At 40.4% G+C, this 27,751-nt stretch overlaps 1 protein-coding gene across 6 annotated transcripts in view; it reads left to right on the top strand.

Annotated features, from left to right (window-relative positions):
- SYT12 (synaptotagmin 12) overlaps positions 1-27,751 on the top strand; it is a 154,204-nt gene that overhangs the window by 25,597 nt on the left and 100,856 nt on the right. For 5 of the 6 annotated variants that reach the window (XM_085884090.1, XM_085884096.1, XM_085884091.1 and 2 more), the window contains exon 2: positions 20,765-20,803. The exons of the other annotated variant lie outside the window; for it this stretch is intronic. In XM_085884090.1, the coding sequence (XP_085740216.1) occupies positions 20,765-20,803 (39 nt within the window). The remainder of the gene's footprint in view (positions 1-20,764; positions 20,804-27,751) is intronic. 6 annotated transcript variants of the gene reach the window in all.

Raw genomic sequence — 27,751 nt, 5'->3', positions numbered from 1 at the left:
ACCTCCATCACTACCCACAATATTTTCTACCTCCATTAACCCTTCCCAACACAAGCCTCTGCCTTGCAGGTCGTTATGTTTCCAGTTTGTCATTCTCTTGCTTCTTTGTTCAATTTTCCAGTCTGTTCATGCCTTTGTTTATTGTTTGTTCATTTTTACAGTTTGTTTATTCGCTTACTTGTTGTTTGTTCTTTTCTCCACTTTGTTCACTTCCTCACTTGTTGGTTATTCATTTTTTTCCAGATTGTTCATTCTCTTACTTGTTGTTTGTTCATTTTTACAGTTTGTTCATTCCCTTCCTGTTTTTTTTGGAATTTTTCCACTTTGATTACAGTTTGTTCATTCCCTTGCTTGTTATTTCTTCATTTTGGTCAATCTCTTGCTTGTTGTTTGTTCATTTTTTTCCAGTTTATCATTCCCTTGCTTGTTGTTTGTACATTTTTACAGTTTTTTTCATTCCCTGCTTGTTGTTTGTTCATTTTTACAGTTTGTTCATTCACTTGCTTGTAGTTTATTCATTTCTTTGCTGTTTGTTCATTTTCCAGTTTGTTTATTCACTTCCTTGTTGTTTGTTCATTTTTCCCACATGTTCATTATATTGCTTGTTGTTTGTCAATTGTTCCACTTTGTTCATTCACTTCCTTGTTGTTTGTCAATTTTTCCACTTTGTTCATTCTATTGCTTGTTTGTTTATTTTACCAGTTTGTTTATTCACTTCCTTGTTGTTTGTTCATTTTTCCACTTTGTTCATTCTCTTGCTTGCTGTTTGTTTATTTTACCAGTTTGTTTATTCACTTGCTTGTAGTTTGTTCAGTTTTTACAGTTTGTTTACTCACTTGCTTGTTGTTTGTTCATTTTTCCACTTTGTTCATTCTATTGCTTGTTTGTTTATTTTACCAGTTTTTTTTATTCACTTGCTTGTATTTTGTTCAGTTTTTACAGTTTGTTTACTCACTTGTTTGTTGTTTGTTCATTTTTCCAGTTTGTTTATTCAATTGCTTGTTCTTGTTTGTTCCTTTTTCCAGTTTGTTTATTAATTTGCTTGTTTGTTCATTTTTCCAGTTTGTTAATTTTCTTGCTTGTTGTTTGTTCATTTCTCCACTTTGTTAATTCCCTTTCTTGTTATTTATTCATTTTTTTCCAGTTTGTTCATTCCCTTGCTTGTTGTTTGTTCATTTTTCCAGTTTGCTCATTCCACTGCTGGTTGTTTGTTCATTTTTCCAGTTTGTTTATTCAATTGCTTGTTGTTTGTTCATTTCTCCATTTTGTTCATTTCTTTGGTGTTTGTTTATTTTTCCAGTTTGTTTATTCACTTCTTTGTTCATTTTTCCAGCATGTTCATTCTCTTTCTTGTTGTTTGTTTATTTTTGCAGTTTGTTTATTCCCTTGCTGGTTGTTTGTTCATTTTTCCAGTTTGTTTATTCAATTGCTTGTTGTTTGTTCATTTCTCCATTTTGTTCATTTCTTTGGTGTTTGTTTATTTTTCCAGTTTGTTTATTCACTTCTTTGTTCATTTTTCCAGCATGTTCATTCTCTTTCTTGTTGTTTGTTTATTTTTGCAGTTTGTTTATTCCCTTGCTGGTTGTTTGTTCATTTTTCCAGTTTGTTTATTCACTTGCTTGTTGTTTGTTCGTTTTTCCAATTTGTCATTCCCTTGCTTGTTGGTTGTTCATTTCTCCAGTTTGTCATTCCTTTGCTTGTTGTTTGTTCATTTTCCACTTTGCTCATTTCCTTGCCTGTTTCTTTGTTCATTTTTTTCCGTTTGTTCATTCTGTTGCTTGTTGTTTGTTCGTTTTTCCAATTTGTCATTCCCTTGCTTGTTGTTTGTTCATTTCTCCAGTTTGTTCATTCCCTTGCTTGTTGTTTGTTCGTTTGTCCAGTTTGTCATTCTGTTGCTTGTTGTTTGTTCGTTTCTCCAGTTTGTTCATTCCCTTGCTTGTTGTTTGTTCGTTTTTCCAGTTTGTCATTCTGTTGCTTGTTGTTTGTTCGTTTCTCCAGTTTGTTCATTCCCTCGCTTGTTGTTTGTTCGTTTTTCCAGTTTGTCATTCTGTTGCTTGTTGTTTGTTTGTTTTTCCAGTTTGTCATTCTGTTGCTTGTTGTTTGTTCATTTCTCCAGTTTGTTCATTCCCTCGCTTGTTGTTTGTTCGTTTTTCCAGTTTGTTCATTCCCTTGCTTGTTGTTTGTTCGTTTTTTTCAGTTTGTTTACTCACTTGTTTGTTGTTTGTTCATTTTTCCAGTTTGTTTATTCAATTGCTTGTTCTTGTTTGTTCCTTTTTCCAGTTTGTTTATTAATTTGCTTGTTTGTTCATTTTTCCAGTTTGTTAATTTTCTTGCTTGTTGTTTGTTCATTTCTCCACTTTGTTCATTCCCTTTCTTGTTATTTATTCATTTTTTTCCAGTTTGTTCATTCCCTTGCTTGTTGTTTGTTCATTTTTCCAGTTTGCTCATTCCACTGCTGGTTGTTTGTTCATTTTTCCAGTTTGTTTATTCAATTGCGTGTTGTTTGTTCATTTCTCCATTTTGTTCATTTCTTTGGTGTTTGTTTATTTTTCCAGTTTGTTTATTCACTTCTTTGTTCATTTTTCCAGCATGTTCATTCTCTTTCTTGTTGTTTGTTTATTTTTGCAGTTTGTTTATTCCCTTGCTGGTTGTTTGTTCATTTTTCCAGTTTGTTTATTCAATTGCTTGTTGTTTGTTCATTTCTCCATTTTGTTCATTTCTTTAGTGTTTGTTTATTTTTCCAGTTTGTTTATTCACTTCTTTGTTCATTTTTCCAGCATGTTCATTCTCTTTCTTGTTGTTTGTTTATTTTTGCAGTTTGTTTATTCCCTTGCTGGTTGTTTGTTCATTTTTCCAGTTTGTTTATTCACTTGCTTGTTGTTTGTTCGTTTTTCCAATTTGTCATTCCCTTGCTTGTTGGTTGTTCATTTCTCCAGTTTGTCATTCCTTTGCTTGTTGTTTGTTCATTTTCCACTTTGTTCATTTCCTTGCCTGTTTCTTTGTTCATTTTTTTCCGTTTGTTCATTCTGTTGCTTGTTGTTTGTTCGTTTTTCCAATTTGTCATTCCCTTGCTTGTTGTTTGTTCATTTCTCCAGTTTGTTCATTCCCTTGCTTGTTGTTTGTTCGTTTTTCCAGTTTGTCATTCTGTTGCTTGTTGTTTGTTCGTTTCTCCAGTTTGTTCATTCCCTTGCTTGTTGTTTGTTCGTTTTTCCAGTTTGTCATTCTGTTGCTTGTTGTTTGTTCGTTTCTCCAGTTTGTTCATTCCCTTGCTTGTTGTTTGTTCGTTTTTCCAGTTTGTCATTCTGTTGCTTGTTGTTTGTTTGTTTTTCTAGTTTGTTCATTCGTTTTTTTCAGTTTGTTCATTCTGTTGCTTGTTGTTTGTTCATTTCTCCAGTTTGTTCATTCCCTCGCTTGTTGTTTGTTCGTTTTTCCAGTTTGTTCATTCCCTTGCTTGTTGTTTGTTCGTTTTTTTCAGTTTATTCATTCTGTTGCTTGTTGTTTGTTCGTTTTTACAGTTTGTCATTCTGTTGCTTGTTGTTTGTTCATTCCCTTGCTTCTTCTTTGTTCATTTTTCCACCTAGTTCATTCCCTTGCATTCCCAACTGGTCCAACTGTCACCACGTTGCTTTTTTACCCTGTCTCTTTCGTTCTTCCATGACCCTAAATTTTGTATAAAAATAATTATAAATTAATAATTATGGAATCTACAAGAAAATGCTCAACTCTATTGTGTGAGTGAAAAGTAAATGTAGTTTTTGGAGTCCAGGTTTAATGCAAGCATTATGGACAAATAAAATCTCTTTCTCTGTCCTTTTCTATCATCATGCTTTTCATGTTTTTTTTTGGAACTCTTGTGCTAATGGAGGTTTTTACGTCATTGTTTGTTTACTGTCCAGTGAAATTCCATTGGCGACGATATACTCAGGAGTCAGCACGGAATCCTCCGCATCCTACATTGATTACGCGTACAATTAGGAAGAAAAACAATCGCTGATTCAAACAGCGGAATGGCCAAACTGAGTGTGCTTTGAGTCACCCACAGGAAGATAAATAATAGGGAACTCTTCTCTGTGGTCTCCACAGGTCAGATATTGACGTTTTAATCCCCTAAAACATAAAGGCAACCATTGTGAGTTCCTCAGGTCATTGTATTATTTTGAATCAACTGCCCAGAATGGTCATGAGATTCTGGCTTTGTGCATTTATGGTGATATAATAATTGTAGGAAACAAGGGTTTGCATAAATTGGATTGAGGTCATTTGGTTCAATTGTAAAAACGTCATGATGTCATGTCATGTCAAATTGATGGAAAGGGTCAAATATGACCTTATCATAAATTGGAAACTCACTATTTATGGAACATTGGATGAAATCCACAGGATCAATGTTGATTGAAGTATGCTAACCTCCTTGGGAAGCAAGGTGAAGCTAACATTTTGGGCGTTAACCCTTCGTCAGAGCAAGAGAGAGGTGTGGGGGGGGGGGAGGGGGAGTGATAATGATAGTGAGAGAGGGATAGGGAGTGACACAGGGGGAGAGAGAGACGGAATAAGGGTAATGGATTATATAGGGTGGGAGTGAGTCAAAGTAGCATGCTTCAGAGCGAGATCTGGGGTCAGGGAGCGCGTGGTGGTGAGAATGACTGATTTTGACAGGGAGTGCCATGGTTCTGGGGTTAAAAGTCAGTGACTGGGACTGGAAGGAAATTGAAAATACAACCACTTTGCTCTCAGTAACCAAAGCAGGATCAAAGTCATGGACTACTTTAAATGCAGCGCACCTCTGCGAATGTTATATATATATGGAATCACTTGCACTCTCTACCAGAAGCTCTGCCTTGGTGAAACCGATTTAAGATGGGCAATTTCTTCCATGATCACTTGCTCGACATATGGACCAACAACACAGACTTTTCCAAGTCGGTTGCTCCACACTTCAACCCACCCAAGCATTCGTTTCAACTTTAGACACATGGCAGGCTGCGGTATCATTTTCCATTTCAGCACCATGGACAGTCACAAGCACAAAGAGCCTCATCTAAAGGATTGGCCATGGTGGCTCCACACGGGATCATTTAGTTAGTCTTCCCCTCCCCAGGCAAAAATAGCATGCCTTTCCTGTTGTAATTCTCTGCAGAGTACTGTAGTGTCCTGTACAACTCTTATTATACTGTAGTTCGAACTGTAACATTTTTTCCTGGGTTTCTTACAAACAACTTTTCAATCCCTTTTCTCTCTCAATTGATCCCCTTTTATTTTACTTCATTTCATATTACCTATCCCACCTCTCTTCCTTTTTCTCTTTCTCAATATCCTTCGTTTTTCTTTTCCTCTTTTCTCTCCTTTATGCTTTTTCTCTCTCTCCTTTATAACAGTGTTTTTATTATCCCCACGCTTTTTGAAAAGAAACAAAAAACAGGAGGATATTGTAAACGGTGCCGTTTTATCTGTTTTTCTGTATCTGTCTGTCCGTACATCATTCCATCTCCTCCTAAACGGTTTGCAGAAATTCACCAAACCTGGTAGTTATGATCATCACACTGAAAGAAAGTGCGAGAGTCATACCACTTTGACCCCTCCCCCTGCGAGGAGGATTTTTGGACCATACTCTGAGCAGAGCGGTGGTGCTGCTTAAGCAGTCTCCTTGGCTATTGGGCACAATCCTGGACGGGTCACCACTCCCACACAGGATACCAGCATACTGGCACTCATTTTGCCGACCTCGGAAGGATGACAGGTCGAGTTAACCCCACCTGGTATTAATTCAACAGCTGAGCAAGATTTGAACTCAGGACCATAGGATCCCAAGCCCACCACTCTAACCATTACGCCAACACCAGGCATGGGAAACGTCAAAAACCAATGCAATTATGGGCACATTTTTAAACATTTGAAAATAAAAATTTCTACTGTATAGGCAATCATCATTGGGTGATGCATTCAATATGTAACAACTGTTTTTGATTTGACCCTCGGTTCATGCCCCAGGAATGGGGACTTAGGATCACAGGAGTTAAAACGGAAGACTTTTTAAATTCAAAATTTGATATTGGGTCATTCCTGCTGGAATTTTTTGCCATCTTTAAACTTTGCTTTACGTGGGAAGTGTGGGGATTTGCGATGGTGTGCCATCGATTTTGCTCGTTATTATTGATTTGTATCACTTTTTAAAGTTGTTTCTGTTTAGTTATCTAATTTTCTGCCACTTTTTGTGTTTTTCCCCTATTATTTTCACTTTTCTCCCAGTCCCAGTCCAAGTGACTCTTAACCCCTGAACCCTGACCCTCCCCTGTCAAAATCAGTCATTGTCAGCCCCACATGCTCCCTGACTCCTGACCCCGCTCCAATGCATGCACCTCTAACTCACTCCCACACTTTATTAATGCTCCCTCCTATTCCATCTCTCTCATTTGCTCTGATGAAAGGTTAACATCCAAAATGTCAACTTCTCCTTGTTTCTCACAGTGATTAGCATACCTCATTCAATATGCTGTTGATTTCATTCATGGTTCTGTCTGTCCGTCGACGCAGATAAACACGAGCCTTCAACAGTAAGACTAGTTCTTCATGCAACTACTGCATATGCGGAGCCTCATCAAGTTGTTATGCAAGTTCAGGAAAACTCTTAAAGAGGCAAGATGGCCAACCTACCCTATATGCATTTCATTCAAGAAATTGGGAATTCAGCCAAAGAACCATTCCAAATCTTTTGAAAGCAGCAGTCTTTTGTTTGTCTTTGCCTTGGACAAGTTTTAAATTCCTTCTCTGACTACCCTTGGTACGCCATTGGCAAATGACCCAGCACATTCCCTGTCAAAAACACTGCTTTCAAAAATAATGTAACAAAAAAAATTATTCACTCTCCTCTCAAAAAAGTTACAAAAAAATTATTCACTCTCCTCTCAAAAAAAGTTACAAAAACATTATTCACTCTCCTCTCAAAAATTATGTTACAAAAAATTATTCACTCTCAAAAAGAATTTTACAAAAAATTATTCACTCTCTCCAAAAAAAATGTAAAATAATTATTCACTCCTCAAAAAAAAGTTACAAAAAAATTATTCACTCTCCTCTCAAAAGAAATGTTACAAAAAAAATTATTCACTCTCCTCTCAAAAATAATGTTACATAAAATTATTCACTCTCCTCTCAAAAGAAATGTTACAAAAAATCATTCACTCTCCTCTCAAAAGAAATGTGACAAAAAAATTATTCACTCTCCTCTCAAAAAAAAGTTACAAAAAAATTATTCACTCTCCTCTCAAAAGAAATGTTACAAAAAAATTATTCACTCTCCTCTCAAAAATAATGTTACATAAAATTATTCACTCTCCTCTCAAAAAAAAGTTACAAAAAAAATTATTCACTCTCCTCTCAAAATTAATGTTACATAAAATTATTCACTCTCCTCTCAAAAAAAACGTTACAAAAAAATTATTCACTCTCCTCTCAAAAAAAACGTTACAAAAAAATTATTCACTCTCCTCTCAAAAAAAAGTTACAAAAAATTATTCACTGTCCTCTCAAAAAAATTGTTCACTCTCCTCTCAAAAATAATGTTACAAAGAAATTATTCACTCTCCTCTCAACAGAAATGTGACAAAAAATTATTCACTGTCCTCTCAAAAATAATGTTACAAAGAAATTATTCACTCTCCTCTCAAAAAAATTGTTCACTCTCCTCTCAAAAATAATGTTACAAAGAAATTATTCACTCTCCTCTCAACAGAAATGTGACAAAAAATTATTCACTGTCCTCTCAAAAATAATGTTACAAAGAAATTATTCACTCTCCTCTCAAAAGAAATGTTACAAAAAAATTATTCACTCTCCTCTCAAAAATAATGTTACATAAAATTATTCACTCTCCTCTCAAAAGAAATGTTACAAAAAATTATTCACTCTCCTCTCAAAAGAAATGTGACAAAAAAATTATTCACTCTCCTCTCAAAAAAAAGTTACAAAAAAATTATTCACTCTCCTCTCAAAAAAAATGTTACAAAAAATTATTCACTCAACTCTCAAAAGAAATGTTACAAAAAAATTATTCACTCTCCTCTCAAAAATAATGTTACATAAAATTATTCACTCTCCTCTCAAAAAAAAACGTAACAAAAAAATTATTCACTCTCCTCTCAAAAAAAATGTTACAAAAAAGTATTCACTCTCCTCTCAAAAGAAATGTCACAAAAAATTATTCACTCAACTCTCAAAAGAAATGTGACAAAAAATTATTCACTCTCCTCTCAAAAATAATGTTACAAAGAAATTATTCACTCTCCTCTCAACAGAAATGTGACAAAAAAATTATTCACAGTCCTCTCAAAAAAAAGTTACAAAATTTTTTTCACTCTCCTCTCAAAAGAAATGTGACAAAAAATTATTCACTCTCTTCTCAAAAATAATGTTACAAAAAAATTATTCACTCTCTTCTCAAAAAAAAATGTGACAAAAAAATTATTCACTCTCCTCTCAAAAGAAATGTGACAAAGAAATTATTCACTCTCCTCTCAAAAGAAATGTGACAAAATAATTATTCACTCTCCTCTCAAAAATAATGTTACAAAGAAATTATTCACTCTCCTCTCAACAGAAATGTGACAAAAAAATTATTCACTCTCCTCTCAAAAAAAAGTTACAAAATTTTTTTCACTCTCCTCTCAAAAAAAAGTTACAAAAAATTATTCACTCTCCTCTCAAAAAAAATGTGACAAAAAATTATTCACTCTCCTCTCAAAAATAATGTTACAAAGAAATTATTCACTCTCCTCTCAAAAGAAATGTCACAAAAAATTATTCACTCTCCTCTCAAAAGAAATGTCACAAAAAATTATTCACTCTCCTCTCAAAAGAAATGTCACAAAAAATTATTCACTCAACTCTCAAAAGAAATGTGACAAAAAATTATTCACTCTCCTCTCAAAAATAATGTTACAAAGAAATTATTCACTCTCCTCTCAACAGAAATGTTACAAAAAATTATTCACTCTCCTCTCAAAAAAAAATGTTATAGAAGCATGCGTGTGCACACACACACACACACACACACACACACACACACACACACACACACACACACACACACACACACACACACACACACACACACACACACACACACACACACACACACACACACACACACACACACACACACAAACACACAAACACACACACACACCTACCTTTTGCGAATGATCCACTAAGATCTTCAATGGCCATATTTCATACCAGGGCCTAGCAGAATGGCCTTTCCCTTGACCTAGAGGTACACACACTTACCTCTTTTTGTCTAGCTTGAAATAAACTGTCATCCCGGTGTTTCACAGGTGTTTATTGAATAAATCACTAAAGTACTGGTGAATTCTAATATACTGTGATGAATGCAATTTTTTTTGACATCTTGAGTCGGAGTGGCGACCTGACCAGGACTGTAGCCCAGTAACTGATTTGGCAACACCAACACTCTGGATAGGGCAAGGTACATGATGATGATGATGATGATGATGATGATGATGATGATGATGATGATGATGATTGCTCACCAGAGAGCTAGTTTAACGTTCCTCAAAAAATTGCATTGATCACAGTATATTAGCAATCCACCAGTAGTTTAGTCTCAATTGATTTATTCAATAACGAGCAAATACAACCTGTCACTTTGCTGATAGGAGTATTACGGGGGTGAGAAAGAGGGAGGGGAAGGAGAAAAGAGGAAAGGGGGAGAGAGAGAGCAGGAAGGGGAGGGAAAGAAGAGGGAGGGGAAGAAGAGGGAGGAGAAGAAAGGGAGGGAGAGAGGATGGAGGGGAGCAGGAGAGAGAGGGGAGAGGAGGAGCAAGCGAGGAGGGAGGCGGATTGGGGGAGCGAGGAGGGGAGAGGCAGGGGGGGGGGCTCGGAATGGGGAAAGCGCAAGAAAAGGGGGTGAGGTGGGGAGAGTGACTCCTTACCAGATGTCGCTATACACTCCAGGAGGGTGAGAGAAATGGAAGGAAGTGGGAAGGGGTTTGGGACGAGATAAGTGTGAGGGGAGGGAAAGCAGCATGGCAGGAAGGGAAGGCAGCGTGAGTGAAAGGAAATGCAGCGTGAGGGGAAGGAAAGGTGAGGCAGCATGAAAGCGGGGGGTGGGGGGGGAGGTAAGGCAGTGCAAGGGGAGGGGAAGGCAGTGTGAGGGGAGAGGAAGGGAAGGCAGCATGAGAGGAGGGGAAGGGAATGGTGATTAAAAAGTGCCCAAACAGCATCATTTTATTCTTAACTGCTGGGTTCTATATAAAACCACGTGGGAGGATTTCAAACACTCGCTATCTACCTTGCATGCAAGTATCCTCACACATGTAGCGATCTTTGTACCCCCTCCAGTCGGCTCACTACGAATCTGATTCGTACATGCTACACTGTAGAAACAGTTTTAAATTCAAATTGAAACCATCAGTTCTTAACAGTTCCCTTAACAGAGTGGGAGGGGTGGGAGAGATAGGAAGGGGAGAAAGGATGGAGGGAGGGGCAGAGAGAGGAGGGGAGGGAGGTAACAGAGAGAGGAGGGGAGGGAGGTGACAGAGAGAGGGTAGGGAGGTGACAGAGAGAGGGGAGGGAGGTGACAGAGAGAGGGGAGGGAGGTGACAGAGAGAGGGGAGGGAGGTGAGTGAGAGAGGAGGGAAGGGAAAGCAAGTGGGGGAGTGAGGAGGGAGGGGGTGAGGAGGGAGAGAGAGGTCAGGAGGTAGAAGGGAGAGGTGAGGGAGGGAGAGAGGGGAGGGAGGTGAGGGAGAGAGGGGAGGGAGGAGGGAAGGGGAAGCAAGTGGGGCAGTGAGGAGAGACGTCCATCCAAGAGACAGTACACATGTTGATGAATCACCCTGCCTGTGAAACACCGGGATGACAGTTTATAGCTGAGTTAGGATTCAAACCCAGGCTAGACAGCTTTGAGCGAGCGTGCATACCTCTTGGCTATTCTGCCATGATGTGAACGAAATGTTTCATTTTTTTTATTTGTATTTATCCATTGAAATGGTTGATAAGGAATGGCTGGCTTGGCAAGCAATTGCTGATCTGTCATATTAATGACACACCTCCGAAAGACACCTGAAATATCAAATATGTCTGATTTAGACAAAGTAACGCTTTTTTTTTTAGCCATTCGAAGTGCTGCTAAGTTCAGTTCTGGAACTTAAATTTTGTTATTCGGCTTAGTTTAAGATTCTCAAAGTTATTGCATGTGCGGCAATGAAATAAAGCCATGAATGCTGGCATCTCCGGGTGTTTATAAGCATTGCAATGTATGCAGCGATTCGTAGCTGTGATGATCAGGCATTCGATAACAGTAGTACATGCCCGTAAAAAAATAAAAATAAAAAAAAAGAATCAATAAATATTCCAACCGCGAGCAAGAAACAACAACCACACAGGCCGTTTCTTCGCTCTCGCGTGCCCGTACGTGCGTGGCGTGGAAGTTCGCATATCACAGTTACGATGATTCGCAATTTAGGTTTTAATGGCCAATTATTCAATTAGCGCCAATGTATTTTACCTTTTCGCAATGTCGTCGCAAGGAAATACAAAAAGAGAAGAGAAGAGAGAAAAAAATTTTACTTCCTGGTTCGGAGCACACCAGCACTCTGATGTTACCGAAATTTATGCACCGTCTAATATGAAAACGATCATAACTTGGGGTATTGTGTTTATCTATAAATGCGCATAAAAAAAATCGAGAAATTATTAGAATACACGAAGTCATCACTATCCGGAAGCCCGTACGTTGTAACCCTTAATGGGGAACACGGCTAAGCTTCCATCCCCATCGGCCACGCCCACGCAACAACGTGTCTTGTCATTGGTTTGGTAAATAAATGGCCATAACTTGGGAAGCACTTGTCCAATTAATATCAAACTTGAAAAGGCACATCCTCAGGTCCCCAGCAATATACCTGGCAAGTTTCGATTAGATCAGACCAGTGGTTGTCGAGAAACAGCGGTCACACACACACACACACACACACACACACACACACACACACACACACACACACACACAGCTGGAATTATAGATGGATGAGTGAGGAAAGTGAAAATAAAACTTTATCGTTGAGAAATCGTTGCAGCCTTTTCCAAGTTATGGCATGGTTGAGCAGGCCAAACAAAATGGTGAATTAAGACCCGAGTGAAGTAACCAGGATGTTCCTAAAGACACCTGCAATGTGGCCAAGGATGCTCCTGATATATGATATAATTAAATGAGGCCGTTAATTATCTTCAAAAGGGTTGTTTTAATTAACCCAATCACCCAATTTTCACTCTTGCACTTCCTTGGAGTGTCCTTTGTATGCATGCAAAGTTTCAGTCTGCTAGGTTTTATGGTTTTGGAGTCATGGAGGAGACACACTGACACACTGGACACACACGCACACACACACACACACACACACACACACACACACACACACACACACACACTGACATTTATTTGTATAGATGGAACACAGGTTCATACAGCTCAAATGAGATGAAATAATTTGAAGGGTAAAATATCTTCATTGATACTGGGGAAGCGGTTTGGGAGAGATATCCTCTGTGCTTGGGGTGTCTCGTTTGGGATTAATTCTTGATTAAGTTAGAACTTAAAGCCGTTGGTAAGATGTGAGCAAGAGGCACTGCTTTTATGGGGCATGCTGCTCGTTGGGACATTGAGCTGGCTGTCTTGTCTGCAGGAATGTTATGATGCCATAAATTAGATTTTTTAATTTCTCAGCCTTTTGGTTGGTACTATGGTCACATAAACTTGAATAACTTGTTAAATGGGGCACTCAGTTTTAAGAACAATGAGATAGATGTTGCATTGTTTGAGATGTTAAATATATTAAAATCAAGTAAATTGAAAGGGATTGCAATGTAGACATGATGGGCCAAATGGCTTCTTCTCTATTTTAAATTATTTATTGAGTGAAATGGGGGAAAACATGCAATTTTATGTGATTTTTATTTGCCTCCTGATGCTTTATTGTAATATTTATTTCCCTTCTCACCTTTACATTATTTCCCATATATCACACATCTCTTCCATCTGCTGTCCCAATTAAGGGGCTACCCGATTCAGGGTGGGCAGGAATGTCCCGATTTTGTCATTCATTTAATGTGTGCAAGAAGTGAGTATATTGAAAGATAATAAATTCTGAGATAAAGAGGGAGTAAAAGGTTAGAGGTGTTAAGGGGCTGGTCTGGGGGGGGGGGCGATGGAGAGGCAAGAAAAGGGAAATAAGGTTTGGAGGAAATGGAGATAAGGGGAGTACTGCATAATGTATATTATTGGATATACAAAACATAAATATACAGTGGACCATAAAAAAAACATTGATCGTGCCGAGATTTTCTTTGTAATATGGTTGTGAATTAATTTTTAATTGACTTACATTGACTGTGGCGCAAAGTTGTGTTTTTTAACAGGTATTAAAAATAATAGGGAAATTTAACATTGAGCAATGTCTGTCTGTCTGTCTCTGTCTCTGTCTCTCTCTTTCTTTCTCTCTCTTTTGAAACAGTCACCGAAGAGAGTGCAGAGAGCATTTCACAGAAGATTCCCAGCATCACGTGTATCTGCTTTCAAAACAATAAAGACATTCTTGTGAAAGAAGAACGCTTCTGGCTCATTACAAAATGTGAACAAGAACGGCACTCGGTCGAGCGCATACCTTCACCAGGCTGAACAGTTTACATTTTGTATTCCAATGATAGGCCGGATCTGGATCCAGACCTGAACCAAAATCGAATCGGTTTGTTCTTGTCACCTCTTCAACTCATCCACCTAGTTTTGTCATAACTCATCCACAATATTTTGAAATATTGTTTTTGGCCCCATCTCTCAACGGTGAAGAATCTCTGAAAAAATTATCAGATCTGGATCTGGATCTTCACCAAATCTAATGAATTTGTCCTTGTCACTCACCCAACCTGCTCACCAAGTTTTGTCCAAATCCGTCCATAACCTTTTGAGATATCCTGCTCACAGAAAGAAAGACAGACAAACAAACAGGGGTGAATACATAACCTCCATGCCACTGAAGGAAGACATTGGATATTCCCTTCCAACATTTAGTTTTTCAATGCACTTACTGAAAATGATCACAGAAGATGGGATGAATCTTTTAACCGCTTTTCTGAATCACTGGAAAATGAAGACCTTAGTATCAATGACATCATTTTCTCTGATGAGGTCCATATTTACATCAATGGGAATTGGGAATGCTACAAGAACATGAAGTAGCATCACTTCACTCTCAGAAAATTACCGTTTGGTGTGGATTGAGATCATCATGAATATACAGTACCTATGTTTTTTTGAAGACCTTTATATCGAAACGACAGTAACTGTGACATCAGATCATTACCTTCACATACTGAAGACTTACCTCTGGAACACGGCGAGAAATAATGGAAATCTGTTGTTTGAATAAGATGGAGCCACATCCCACACCTCAAATGAATATCTCTGTTGGCTCAGGGGGAAAAAAGTCATATAACTGAATTCCGACCCCTCCGATATCCTCTGATTAGTCACCGCTGGATAATTCTTTACGGGGACCATAGTCAAAGGGAGAGTGTTCCAGTTGAAACCAACCCAAGTTGTTGATTTGAAAGATGGTTATTTCGACGATGTCAGAGTTTCACAAGACACCCTTCAGAAAATGATGTGTGACCTGTTGCTGCGTATCAGAAAATGTATAAAACAGTGAGGAAGTCTTGAGCACTTGGTTTTAGTATTGAAACTTGAGGATTGTACAAATCCATCACATGAAAACAAATTCTTTCAGATATCTCAAAGGTGTTGAGTTATGATTACCCTCACCAAAGGAGAGGGTGCTGCATTTGGGTCCGTTTGTTGGGTAGTCGATCTAGTCGAGAAAAAAAAAATCTCAAAAAATTTTTTTTTGAGATTTTTTTTTTCTTTCTACCCTTATTATCAGTATTTCCGTCGATATGTTTGCCTGTCTGTCTGTCCCTCTGTTCGGTCCAGTGCTCCGTTAATAGAATGGCGATTTTGATGAAACTTGGTTGGTAGGTTCATACCATGACCTAGTTGTGTGCAAATGAAAACCGTTGCTATGGACACCACCGTTGCCTAGCAACGGGACTTTGACATTTTTGAAAAATCATAAAATATTTCTTTTTTTGAAAATCAAAAATCAGGCCACGAGCGACTGTGGGCAGTACATTCAGCCATATTGTCAAAAGTTTCCAGCTGGATCCTATGAAAACTGTCGGAGAAGATAGACTTTGAATGAACCCTGGTCGAAAACAATAAAAAAAACGAAGTTCGTTATATCTCAGAGACTATGAATCAGATAGACATGAAACTGGTATGGTAGGTTCATGGTATCTCCTAGTTATGCGTGAGAAAGAACCGTTGCTATAGACCCCTCCGTTGCCGAGCAACGGCCGAAAAACCTCTAAATGTGGGGGTATTTTAACGGAAAAACAATCTGCAGCATTAACCCTTGAAGCTAGAATCATGAATTTTCTTGTTCTTAATTCTCAGGTCATTCCCCATCGAACAGGCCCATCGCGTCAGGTTCTATGGGGTAGTCGACTATCCATGTCTGCCTACCAGCTTGTCTGTTTGTTTGTTTGTTTGTACACACAGAACTTTCGTGTTTTTCTTTGCAACTGCTTGTCGGATTGGGACAAAATTTTCACCATCGAGGCAACGACTGATGTGGAATGTTTTAATGACAATTATGATCTCATAGGCCACATGGTTTGGCAGCCATATTGGATTTACCCTAAAATATTAAAAAAAAATCTTCTCCAGAAGGGCTGGACAGATCGAAGGGAAACTTCACACAAATGTTCCCCAAGCCATTGGTGTACAAGTTTGTTAAGGAATAATTGATAGGTAACATGGTTTGGCAGCATATTGGATTGAAGAAACATATTATATGTTTTCGTTAGTGGATGTTAACTATCATTAGTTAACTAAATTGGAACCGCTTAAGCAATTAACGTGAAACTTTACAATTATGATCGAGTAGTGATGTGGAATACATGTTTTAAATTTCAACTTGATCGGGCACATGGTCTAGCAGCCAGAATTATTTGATTTTTTGATCTGGATTCTTTTTTTTTCTTTCTTTTTTAAAAATAAGGTTCACTTGGCTGTGCCTGGATGGGTTTGTGGGTAGAGGAGTATCAGCTGAAATGCAAATCCTATCCAGGTTCCTCCTGATGACTCCATCTTCGATTTTTGCTTGTTTTGGGTTCCTTCTGATGACTCCAATGCAGAACTACACTGATTTGGTCTTCCATTTGATTTGAATTGAATTTTTTTTTTGTATACCTTGTCGAGGCTCGTATGAGAGCTAAAACACAACGCACAGCAAGGGGGCATGAGACAAGAGGGGCGGGAGTGGGAGGGACAAAACAGTGGGGAACAGACACATTAGGACATCTGTGGAAGGGAGAGGGATGGGACGGGGAACATGGGGAAGAGAAGATGGACATTACAGGGACTTTCAGGAAAGAAAGCAGGGGAATTGAAGGAAGTGGGCTTGGATGGATTATCGGGGGTAGAATAGATCGAGGATTTGGATGGGGGATGATAAGAGGTGGTGGTGAACAGCTGTTTTGAAAGCCTGGAAGGAAGAATGGGAAAGAATAGAGTGAGGGAGTTTATTCCAAAGGCAGGAAAAAAGAGGAATGAAAGAGTGAAGGTGAGCAGTGATTCATGATTTTGGTAGTTTTACCAGAAGGGGGTTGTTGGCGGACCTTGAGCACCCTATGGAAATGTGGTGGGGACAAATCGCAGAGAGAGCAGGGAGGGGCAAGGCTGGAGAGGAGACGGTGGAAGACAGAAAGACCACCGACCAACCTGCGGTGATTGAGTGAGAGGCCCAAAGACTCGGCTTCATTGCGGGAGATGCCGATGATCCTAAATGCCATAGTTTCGACAGAGTGAAGCCGAGAAAGGTGAGAGGCAGGAGCACCAGCCCAGAGGGGAGAGCAGTACTCCATCAGGCTACGGACAAAAGCTTTGTAAGTGGCCAGGAGCTCAAGAGGGCCGAGGAAGGACTTAGCACGACGGAGGATTCCCAGTCGGCGACTGGCCTTGGAGGCGAGGTTGGAAATGTGACTTTCCCAGGAAAGGTCATGGCAGATAGTGAGATCCAGAAACTTGAAAGAAAAGACTTCTTCCAGATGATTGTTGAGAAAGTGGATGGGGGGGTTTTTCGAAACGGTCCTTTCGAAGAGACATAGTGAGAGTGTGAGATTTGTCTGGATTGAAAGACGTGTTCCACGTGTTGGACCAGTTTGTGATTTTATCCAGATCTGCAGTGAGCGAAGAAGCTGCTGCTTGCCGGTCTGAGGGATGACAGATGGTATGGCAGAGGGTGGAGTCATCAGCAAAGAGGTATAGAGGATTTTCCAGAGAGTCGGAGAGATCATTTATGAAAACCAGAAAAAGAACAGGGCCCAGAATGCTACCTTGAGGAACTCCAGCCTCGACAGGAAGAGGGGATGAAAGAACTCCATTTAGGGCTACACGGTGACTGCAACAGGAAAGGAAGTCTGCGAGCCATGAGTGGAGATGGCCTTGAATACCATGGGAAGAGAGTTTGGTGAGCAGAGCAGGGTGCCAGACTGTGTCAAAAGCACGTGATATGTCCAGGGATACGGCTCGGATTTCCTGTCTGGCATTGAGGACCTCCATCCATTGATGGGAGAGCAGAAGCAGCATATCAAGGGTAGAGTGACCTGGTCTGAAACCAAATTGATGATTGGAAATCAAGCCATTGGAGAAGAGGAAGGATTTCATATCTGAAGCGATGATGGATTCCATAACCTTGCTGATGATTGGGAGAAGGCTGATTGGTCTGTCGTTGCAGGGATCTGTTTTTGCACCTTTTTTATGCAGGGCAGTGATGTTTGCAGATTTCCAAGCAGATGGCTGATGATCTTGAGCAAATGAGAGGGTGAATAGAACAGAGAGAGGGTGAGTAAGAGCAGAAGAGCAGGCTTTGAGGACACGTGGGCTGATGCCATCTGGACCGGTTGCAGAATCTGAGTCGAGGTTTGAAAGCAAGCTCTCCACCTTGTTAGGAGAAAAGGACACAGAGTCCAGTGACAGTTGGGTGCGACTGGGTAAAGGCCCAGTCACACCTTGACGTTTTAGCCAACGTATGCCGATTTTTGAAAATTTTTTCTAAAACGCTGGCACACGTTGAATACGTTATGGGTAAGTTTTGATAACATTGAGAGCACGCTGAAAAACACTGCCATACGTCGTTGTACGTTGGCTTTAAACGTTGTACTTTTCGGTTGTCCTCAAATTTTTGCATGCTTGAAATTTCACGACGTATGCCGGCGTATGACTCACACGTTCCGCTACACTGGCCACAAGTTGTATGCACGGTCTGCGATCGTTGACAAACGTCAACACATGCTACTTGTAAGTTAATCATAAGTTGAGACACGCCGAGGTAATGTTTAGCGTACCCGAAACTTATTTCTAGCCTATGATTAACGTGTTGTTGGCACGTTACGCGATCGTTGCCACACGTCGACAGACGTTACTTTTAAGTTACTCATAGGCTGAAAGACGTCGGTATAATGGATCGTCCTTGCGTCAGCGGCCACGGCCACGGCCAGGACACTTATTTGCAGCATTCTTCAAACTTTTCTTTGGCATGACGAGGATGTTCACACTTCGATGTCTAGCTTGGCTATGATTCCAATTGTCCATCGGCAGCATCTATTTAAAATAGTCGAGTTTGAGCGTTTTAACACGTTCAGAAGAAACGCTTCAAATTTCCAAACCCCAGCGTCAAAAAACAAAGGCGAGTGACAGCAATTTAAATCGTTCATTGTAAACAATGAAAATAGCTGAGTGGTACCGTTTAAAAGTCGTTGAGTGTAAAAAAAAAATCCAATTGTTGAGCGCAAGCATCTACTTTCAAAAGTGGAGATGCAGCCATTTAAATCGTTGAGTGGCAGCCTATGAATAGCAAACCCCACGTCACCGGCAAAGATAAACTGCCGCACGATATGGATAAGTTAGGCTATCGTTGGGCATAGTTTGTGAACGCCGGCTACACGATAATTATTCGTTGGTATAGCGTATCTATAAGTTATCGAAGCGCTCTATGCACATTATTAGTTCATTGTGCATTTGTCCAACCCGTTATGAATAGACCTAAATCATAAAAACAAGCCATAGCTCATTGTTGAAAAAGCCCCATAAAAAATTAGCCGCGAAGAACTTCAAACAATGGTGCAAAGATGTCTCCTACCCGTGGACACACGGACGCAAGGAGGATCCATCATAACCCACACCCTCCCCCTCACACTCACCTACTACTGCCAACATGAACAAACTACGACTAATACTAATACTAATACTGATACTGATACTGATACTGTTACTGCTGACATGGACATCGACTCAAAAAGGACTCGAAAACACTGTTGGGTTCCCCTTTTATGAGCAGCATTTTTATATACCAATTCCCAAAACCGCTGGGAACACGTCTTTATATGGCAGTTGTAAGCTAGAAACACGTTCATTTATTTTTTTTGTCGACCGGAAGACGTCATTGGAATACGTCTACATACGTCGATGTGTGTTGGGACTACGTAAAGAATTGGTTCAAAGCACGTCAAACATAAGTTAGAAATAAGTTTCTCGTAAAAAAGACATTACCGCGACGTGTTTTGACTTATGAGTAGCTTATAAGTAGCCTTTGTGGACGTGTGTAAGCGTCCACATATCGTGTGTACAACTTATCTCCATCGCATGCGAACGTGTGTCATACGCCAAGTACGTCGTAAAATTTTGAACATGTTTAAAATTTTTTGACGTACTCTACTTACTACGACGTATGATAGCGTACTTTAGCGTTCTACTCACGTATACCAAACTTACTCATACCGTATTTGACGTGCCCCAACGTTTTAGACACATTTTTCTTAGGTCGGCATACGCTGGCAAGATCGCCAAGGTGTGACCGCGATGTTGACACTTCCATTTCTACGGCAGTTATGATTCGAATCGTTGTGCGTCAGCCTTTTAATAGGCGACGTCACGACATCGTCGGCGATGCGTGCAACGCGCTATGCCTAAGTTAGACTATCGTTGGGCGTAGGTTGTGTAGGCCGACAACAGGTTCAGCATTCGTTGGTATAAGTTATCTATAACACAACGAAACGTTCTGTGTCCGTTACTAATGCGTTATACATAAGACCAAGTCGCTATGAATACATCCGAATCTTTAAAAAAAAAAAACATCAAAAGTTCAACGTAAGCCAGCGTTTTACATACATTTTAATACGTTACCATCGCTGGCTAAAACGTCAAGGTGTGACTGGGCCTTAAGGTGGGTAGAGAAAGTGATGGGTTTAGGACACAAGATTTAGCTGCAAACACCGAGTTTATATTGATTGCATCAAAGTAGGACATCTTGGTACCCGGTTATCACTGCCAGCAATTATATAGCGGCAGTTCTGATTATGTCTCATTAAATATGTAATGCCAGGTACAGAAACGCCACACAAAACAAGGCCTGGCGAGGGTCTGCAATCTCCGATTACTCTTTTTCTTGTTTTTTTGTTTTGGTTACCTTTTTAGTGCCTACCCTATGGGTGGGGAATTGAATATTGAGGAGGAAGAAGTTAATATTTTGACATTATTGCATTTGTATTAGGTAGATGATTCTTTCTCCAATATCGACACAAGGCAATCATAAGACTTTCCTCAATGAGTTAAACCCTTGATTCTGTTGCCTTCTAGGTTGGCGTCAGATGGAAACCGAAACGTATTCATCTAGCAGTGAGTACAAAATTATATTCCCTCCAAGCTTTCACTTCAGTGTGTATTATGCTGTGACCTTACTATCGATTGCTGAGTATCTTGCAGAATTTAACTTTTTCTGAACAGAAATTGAATTGCCTTAAGCTGGAGTGACACAAGGGGATTTCTTCGTGTGTGAAGTGCTCGTACATTGTTAGGCATTTTGGGCTCATTGTCAATAGAGTGACTGATGCTGGACTGTTGCAGGGGTGGATTAAAGTATGGACAGTTGCTTTGTGACTGGCAGGATAGATCAGTGGTCGTCCTCTCGACTTCAAGCTATCTCGTTTGGGTTTGATTCCCAACCCAGCTGTGAGCTGTTCCACTTCACCAGTAGAACCAGTGTCCCATTTGTCTGATGGGGCATCAAGCTGGGTACCCAGTGCCGGTGTCGGTTGCTGCTCGTGGGTGTTAATGATTCCCTGGTGTGTTTCACAAAGAGTATGTGATAGTTGGTAGTATCCTGAGCAAGTTCCAAATTTCTGCACTGACGACAGCTGGGAAGGCATTGATAAACCACCCAGTGTAATCCTTGCTATGAGACTGTTTGGCATCCATGATCCTTCTTCCGATCATGATTCTGCATCCTTGCCATGAGACTGCGATGTGCCTTCAGACAGAAAGACAGACAGACAAATCGTTAAATTGTTCGTTAGATGAGATTGGATAGAATGCAAGACTATACCAATATGATACCAGTTGAACTAGGAAGTATCCCATGACTCTTATGACAGCCGAGCCACCAGGTCATTCCAACGCACTGGTTTATGCAAATAAATGTCGATGCAGAAGAAGGCAATTCCTTAATCTTGGTTCCACCAACTTGAGAGCACAACCCCACATGATTACGAGCACCAGCTTTCTATTTTCCAGAATAACGACAAGAAAAATATTGAAACATTTCAGAGGCAGACATTGTTGGTGTTGTGTTCCAATATGGGGAAGAGATGTTTATTTTCTTTATAAAAACACATGGAAATCGGAGAAGTATAACGAGAACAAGGGAACAAGAGGAGGAGGTGGAATGGGGGAACCTGAAGACAACAAGGCAGGCGTGAAGACACTTAAACACAAGGAAAGGACTCACAAATGTACAAGTATAACTACAATCCCACCCATTCACTTACCGTAGTCATCTGTATTAATTTATTGCCTCTTTACAAGGAATTTCAATGCATGAGGAGAACATAAGGCTGATCAAGCCTGCACATATCTAAATACCCCTCGATCACCACCACATCCATTACCTATCCATCCATCCAATGGGACCGTACTCTGTGCAGAGCGTTGCTGCTGCCAAAGCAGTCTCCTTGGCTATTGGGCACAATCCTGGACGTGTCGGCACTCCGACACAGGATACCAGCAAGTTGGCACTCATCTTGCCGACCTCAGAAGGATGACAGGCAGAGTCAACCCCACCTGGTATTAATTCAACAGCCGAGCAGGATTTGAACTCATGATCTCAGGATCCCAAGGCCACCACCCTTACCATTAAGCCAACACCAGGCATATTACCGATCTAACTCAATTTTAAAACGATCTGCTGTTTCCACTGTCACTACCCCTTGTAGGGAGACAATTCCCTGCATTTACTATTCTCTGAGTGAAAGACCCCTGCCTTACTACAGTCCTAACTCGGCTCTTCTTTATTTAATAAGACTGCAGTCTCTGGTCCTGTCACTGACCATTCTGTTGAAAAACTCTTCTGCACTTATTCTGTCGATACCCTTCATCATCTTAAACATCCCAATCAAATTCACTTGTAATCACCTCCTTTCTAATGTACTAAATCCTTTCTCCTTCAGCTGTTCCTCACAACTTACTCCAGCCAGCCCTGGAATCAATCTAGGAGCCCGTTGTTGGACCCTTTCCATGGCAGCTATGTCCTTCCCGAGATGTGGTGACCAAAACTCTCCACAATATTCTAGATGAGGCCTCACTAAATTCCTGTACAGTGTTAAAACTACCTCCTTTGATTTATAATCCATTCCCCTGCGAATGCAACCGAAAACCCGAACAGCTTTACCCATAGCTGTGCTGTGTGCTGTCTGCATATCCCCTCTACCCCCTGGATCTAGGACTACCCCCAGATCCTTCTCCTGTGTGACACGCTCCAAGACTGCCCCTTTTATCATGTGACTTGGCTTACTCCAAACTTAGCATCATCTGCAAATTTACAAAGACGTTTATATAATTCTGTTATAAATGAATGATTAGCTGTCATTGCTCCAACGAGTCCTGAGATACTGTTCCATAAAATACTGCATGGCAGATTATTGTTCAAACAACTCTTTGATTTGAGCAACATCAACCGAAGCAGCTCATGCGAGTTAGATTTACACGTGAGTCGGGTTTGTACATTGGTAGAGTAATTAAATCGACCCATAACCAATAGGATTGCTTGTCCGGTGCACACACAGATATTAAACACTTAGCATTATGGCTCAGTGCTAGTTACTTCCAAGTCATTGTTTGTTCCTTTAAGCTTGTTGGGGGGGGGGGGAGAGAAGGTATTAATCATTTATTAACCTCCGCCATCTTCGAAGATGGATGGAGGTTACTGTTTTCACCCCTTTCTGTTTTTTTTTTTTTTTTTTGTATACCTTGGTCGAGGCTCATATGAGAGCTAACACACAACTCACAGCAAGGAGGCATGAGACAAGAGGGGCGGGAGTGGAAGGGACAAAACAGTGGGGAACAGACACATTAGGTGAACTGTGGAAGGGAGAGGGATGGGGATGGGACGGGGAACATGGCGAAGAGAAGATGGACATTTCAGGGACTTTCAGGAAGGAAAGCAGGAGAAATGAAGGAAGTGGGCTTGGGTGGATTATCGGGGGTAGAAAAGATCGAGGATTTGGATGGGGGAAGATAAGAGGTGGTGGTGAACAGCTGTTTTGAAAGCCTGGAGGGAGGAATGGGAAAGAATAGAGTGAGGAAGTTTATTCCAAAGGCGGGAAAAAAGAGGAATGAAAGAGTGAATGTTTGTTTGTTTGTGAACAGTATTACGGAAAAACTCCTCAACGGATTTCGACGAAACTTGGTGGGGGGTTAGGTATTATCCAAGGATCATGCCATTAAATTTTGGACTTGGTCCCCCCCCCCAAAAAAAAATTGTTGGAGATTTTTTTTTTTGCATTTCTGCATGTTTTAAGTGATTTCCAACCCCCCCCCCCACCAAAAAAATTGTTACCCCCCCTCCAAAAAAGATTTTTTTTTTCATTTTTACATGTTTTAAGTGATTTCCACCCCCCCCAAAAAAATTTAGAGAAAATTTTTTTTTTTTTGCATTTCCACATGTTTTAAGTGATTTCCAACCCCCCCAAAAAATTGTTAGAAGAAAAAATTTTTTTGGGGGGCATTTCTACATGTTTTAAGTGATTTCCAACCCCCCCCAAAAAAAATTGTTACCCCCCCCCCAAAAAAAGGAAAAAATTTTTTTGCATTTCTACATGTTTTAAGTGATTTCCAAACCCCCCCCCCCCCAAAAAAAAAAAAAGTTGGAAAAAAGAACTATAACTGTCAGCACTGTTGACATCATATTTAATGAATAAGATGTAACGTTCACTTGAGTGACCCAGCAGTATTGGCGGCGGAGGTTTTGCACTCTCCCGAGTGCTCCCCTCAAGTTAATGAAATGTGAGAGGGGATCCGCTGTTTGTTGAAATTCCTTCTGATAATCTCCTTGGTTTTGTTATGTTTATTCAGCTACGGATAGTCTGTTTCGATCTCTCGATGACATTTAGCATCTCAGTCACCAATCGACTGAAACTCTCTAATCTGTTGTAATTCATGTGCATCAATGACCTCCTATCCAACGGTCCTGAGTTCAAATCCTCCTTCTATTGAATTAATAGCAGGTGGGGTTGACTTAACCTATCATTCATCTGAGGTCAGCAAAATGAGTGCCAGCTTGCTGGAATGATTGAGCCATTTGAGTATCCTGCGTCGGAGTGGCGACCCATCCAGGATTGTGCCCAATAGCCCAGAAAACTGCCTCGGCACCACCGACGCTCGGCACAGACTATGGTCCCAATGGATGGATGGATGGAATGACCTCCTCTATCAGTTTCATCCAATTCATGTGATCAGAAGCTTTCTCAAAATCGACAAAACAAACCATCATCATGTTTTCCGTGCTCTGAGCTCTGCTCGCCCAAATGCCTCGTCACTGCTATTGATAAGGTGCGAAGAACCATATGTTTGTGATAGCAGTTTAAGCTTTGGTTCTTGTGACTTCCTGCATTCAAGTTCCTTGTTGGGGAACATATGTCATTATTATTTTCTATTTTTATTATTAAAAGAGTTTCGCTTGTGCCACAAGCTTCTCTGAAGGCAAAGTGGTTTTCACTAATACAACGAGCATTTTCAGCAATTAATTTAGTCAAGATCACCCTCCTGATCTTTGATGCATGTGTGATTGAACTGATTGTTCCATGGCTTAATTGCTGAATCGAATGTGAAAACATTTCATGACAATTAAAATGTTCTGATTGAAATATGTTGTACTGAAAATGTAATGTTTTTAAAAAAAAAAAACCACAAAGCTGGAGAGAGAATGAGTTGCTTGAAATCAGGGAATGAGTTGAAACATTTTGTCAAATGACAGCTCATTAAATCAATAACTCGCAGATCAATAATCCACAAAGGTGGACAATGGGAAATTGTACAAGTTACTGTGAAGCCATTGTTTATTCTTTTAAGCTTATGTTAGGGAAGGAGAAAAGTGAGGATGCTGTGGGGGGGGGGGGGGGAGTGTGACCACTCCTTGGCTTTTTTCACAAGATCTTGGCTATTCGTTGTTCACCTTGGCGTCTTGGTTTTCTTTAGGTTTTCTTGGTGTATAGGTTTTCTATTATCATCGCTTTTCTGAAACCTTGTGAATTCTTGGCTTTTTTCATTGGCTCACCTTGACAAACAATGACTTGGAAGTAACGAGCACTGAGCCATAATGCTAAGTGTTTAATATCTGTGTGTGCACCGGACAAGCAATCCTATTTGAGATTTCAGCAGATTGATTATGGGTCGATGTAATTACTCTTCCAATGTACAAACCCGACTCGTGTGTAAATCTTATGTCGGTTGAATGAGCTGCTTGGGTGATGTTGCTCAAATCAAAGATTTGTTTGAACAATAATCTGCAGTGCAGTATTTTATGGAACAGTATTTCAAGAATCGTTGAAGCAATGACAGCTGATTATTTATAAGGGAATTAAATAAAAAAACATCTTTGTAAATTTGTGGATGACACTGTTTGGACGTAAGGTAGAGAGTAGAGGGGTTTGAACAGATTCAGGGAATTCCAGATATTTTGACAGATTGAGCAAGCGATTGGCAGGTGTCGGAGAAGCGTAAGAATGATGAAAATAGGGATTACATAACACAAGGGGCAATCTTGGACAGGGGTCTTCAGAAAAAGGATTTGGGGATGGTAATACATACAGGGGGTAATAGATACAGGGGGGTAATAGATACAGGGTGGAAATATATATAGGGGGTAATGGATACGGGGGTGGTAATAGATACGGGGGGGTAGTAGATATAGGGGGTAATAGATACGGTGGGGGGTAATAGATACAGGGTGGTAATAGATATAGGGGGTAATGGATACGGGGGTGGTAATAGATACGGGGGGGGTAGTAGATATAGGGGGTAATAGATACGGTGGGGGGGAGCCTGGTGTTGGCGCAGTGGTTAGGGCAGCGGCTTGGGATCCAAAAGGTCCTGAGTTCAAGCCCCGTTGAGCCACTGAATTAATACACCAGGGGGTTGACTCAGCCTGTCATCCTTCCGAGGTCGGCAAAATGAGTACCAGTGTACTGGGCCGGTGTATACCCCGGTTAAAATAGGTGTACCATATCCCTGTGTCGTAAGAGGCGACCAGGGTTGCGTCAGGAAGGGCATCCGGCGTAAAACATGTGCCAAATCACTATGCGGATCATACGGATGATCCGCTGTGGCGACCCCTAACGGGAGCAGCCGAAAGAAGAAGAAGAAGAGATATGGTGGGGGGGGGTAATAGATACAGGGTGGTAATAGATACAGGGGGTAATGGATACGGTGGTGGTAATGAATGCAGGGGTCGTAATGGATGCGGGGGTCGTAATGGATATGGGGGGTGGTAAGCAGACAGCACAGTGCCAAGCAGTTTTAGGCGAAGCTAACGAGGCTTTAGGTTGTATTCATTGGGGGATAAATTATAAATCAAAAGAGGTGGTGTTAACTCTGTATGAGAATTTAGGGAAACCTCATCCAGAATATTGTGTGCAGTTTTGGTCACCACATCAAAGAAAGGACATGGCTGACTGCATTTATTCCAGGCCTAGCTCGACTAAGCTATTCGGAGCAGTTGAAGGAGACAGGACTTTACACATTTGAAAAGAGGCGATTACAAGGGGATTTGTTTGAGATGTCGATTAAGTCATTGGAGTGTGGTACGCTATATGAATCTGAGACATGGAGTTTGAATAAGCAGGACAGGAAGAGACTATAAGCTCTCAAAATGTTGACGTGGTGAAGGATGGAAAGGATTGGTTGTGTTGAACACGACAAATGAATTTTTTTTAGTTTGTGCATGAGAAGAGGTGTTTGATTGAGGCAATTAGGAAGAGACAGAGAAGTTCGTGGGCAGGTTTTTTTCCTCTCTCATGACAAAGCCTCTTGGAGGGGGTTGCGTACATACTGTACACCACATGAAGGACAATACGAGACGTGATTGGACTTTTCCATGAATTTCAAGGACATCAGTAGACGGTCTACATCATGACAAAGTATATGGCCTGTGAGCCTGGGATCGCAAAGTCATGAGTTAAGTGCTCGTGTTTTCCTCAATTGAGGTTCTGCACGTATTCCGACCATGTTGTGCTGTTCGTGTGCTTTGTCTTGCACTCAGGTGGAGGGCGAACCATCACACTTCAACATTGGATT

Source organism: Eptatretus burgeri, chromosome 6 (genome assembly GCF_056783735.1).
Source record: "Eptatretus burgeri isolate ZD-2024b chromosome 6, Ebu_testis_v1, whole genome shotgun sequence".
In the NCBI taxonomy this organism is placed as follows: Eukaryota; Metazoa; Chordata; class Myxini; order Myxiniformes; family Myxinidae; genus Eptatretus; species Eptatretus burgeri.
This window is presented reverse-complemented; position numbering and strand designations above follow the sequence as displayed.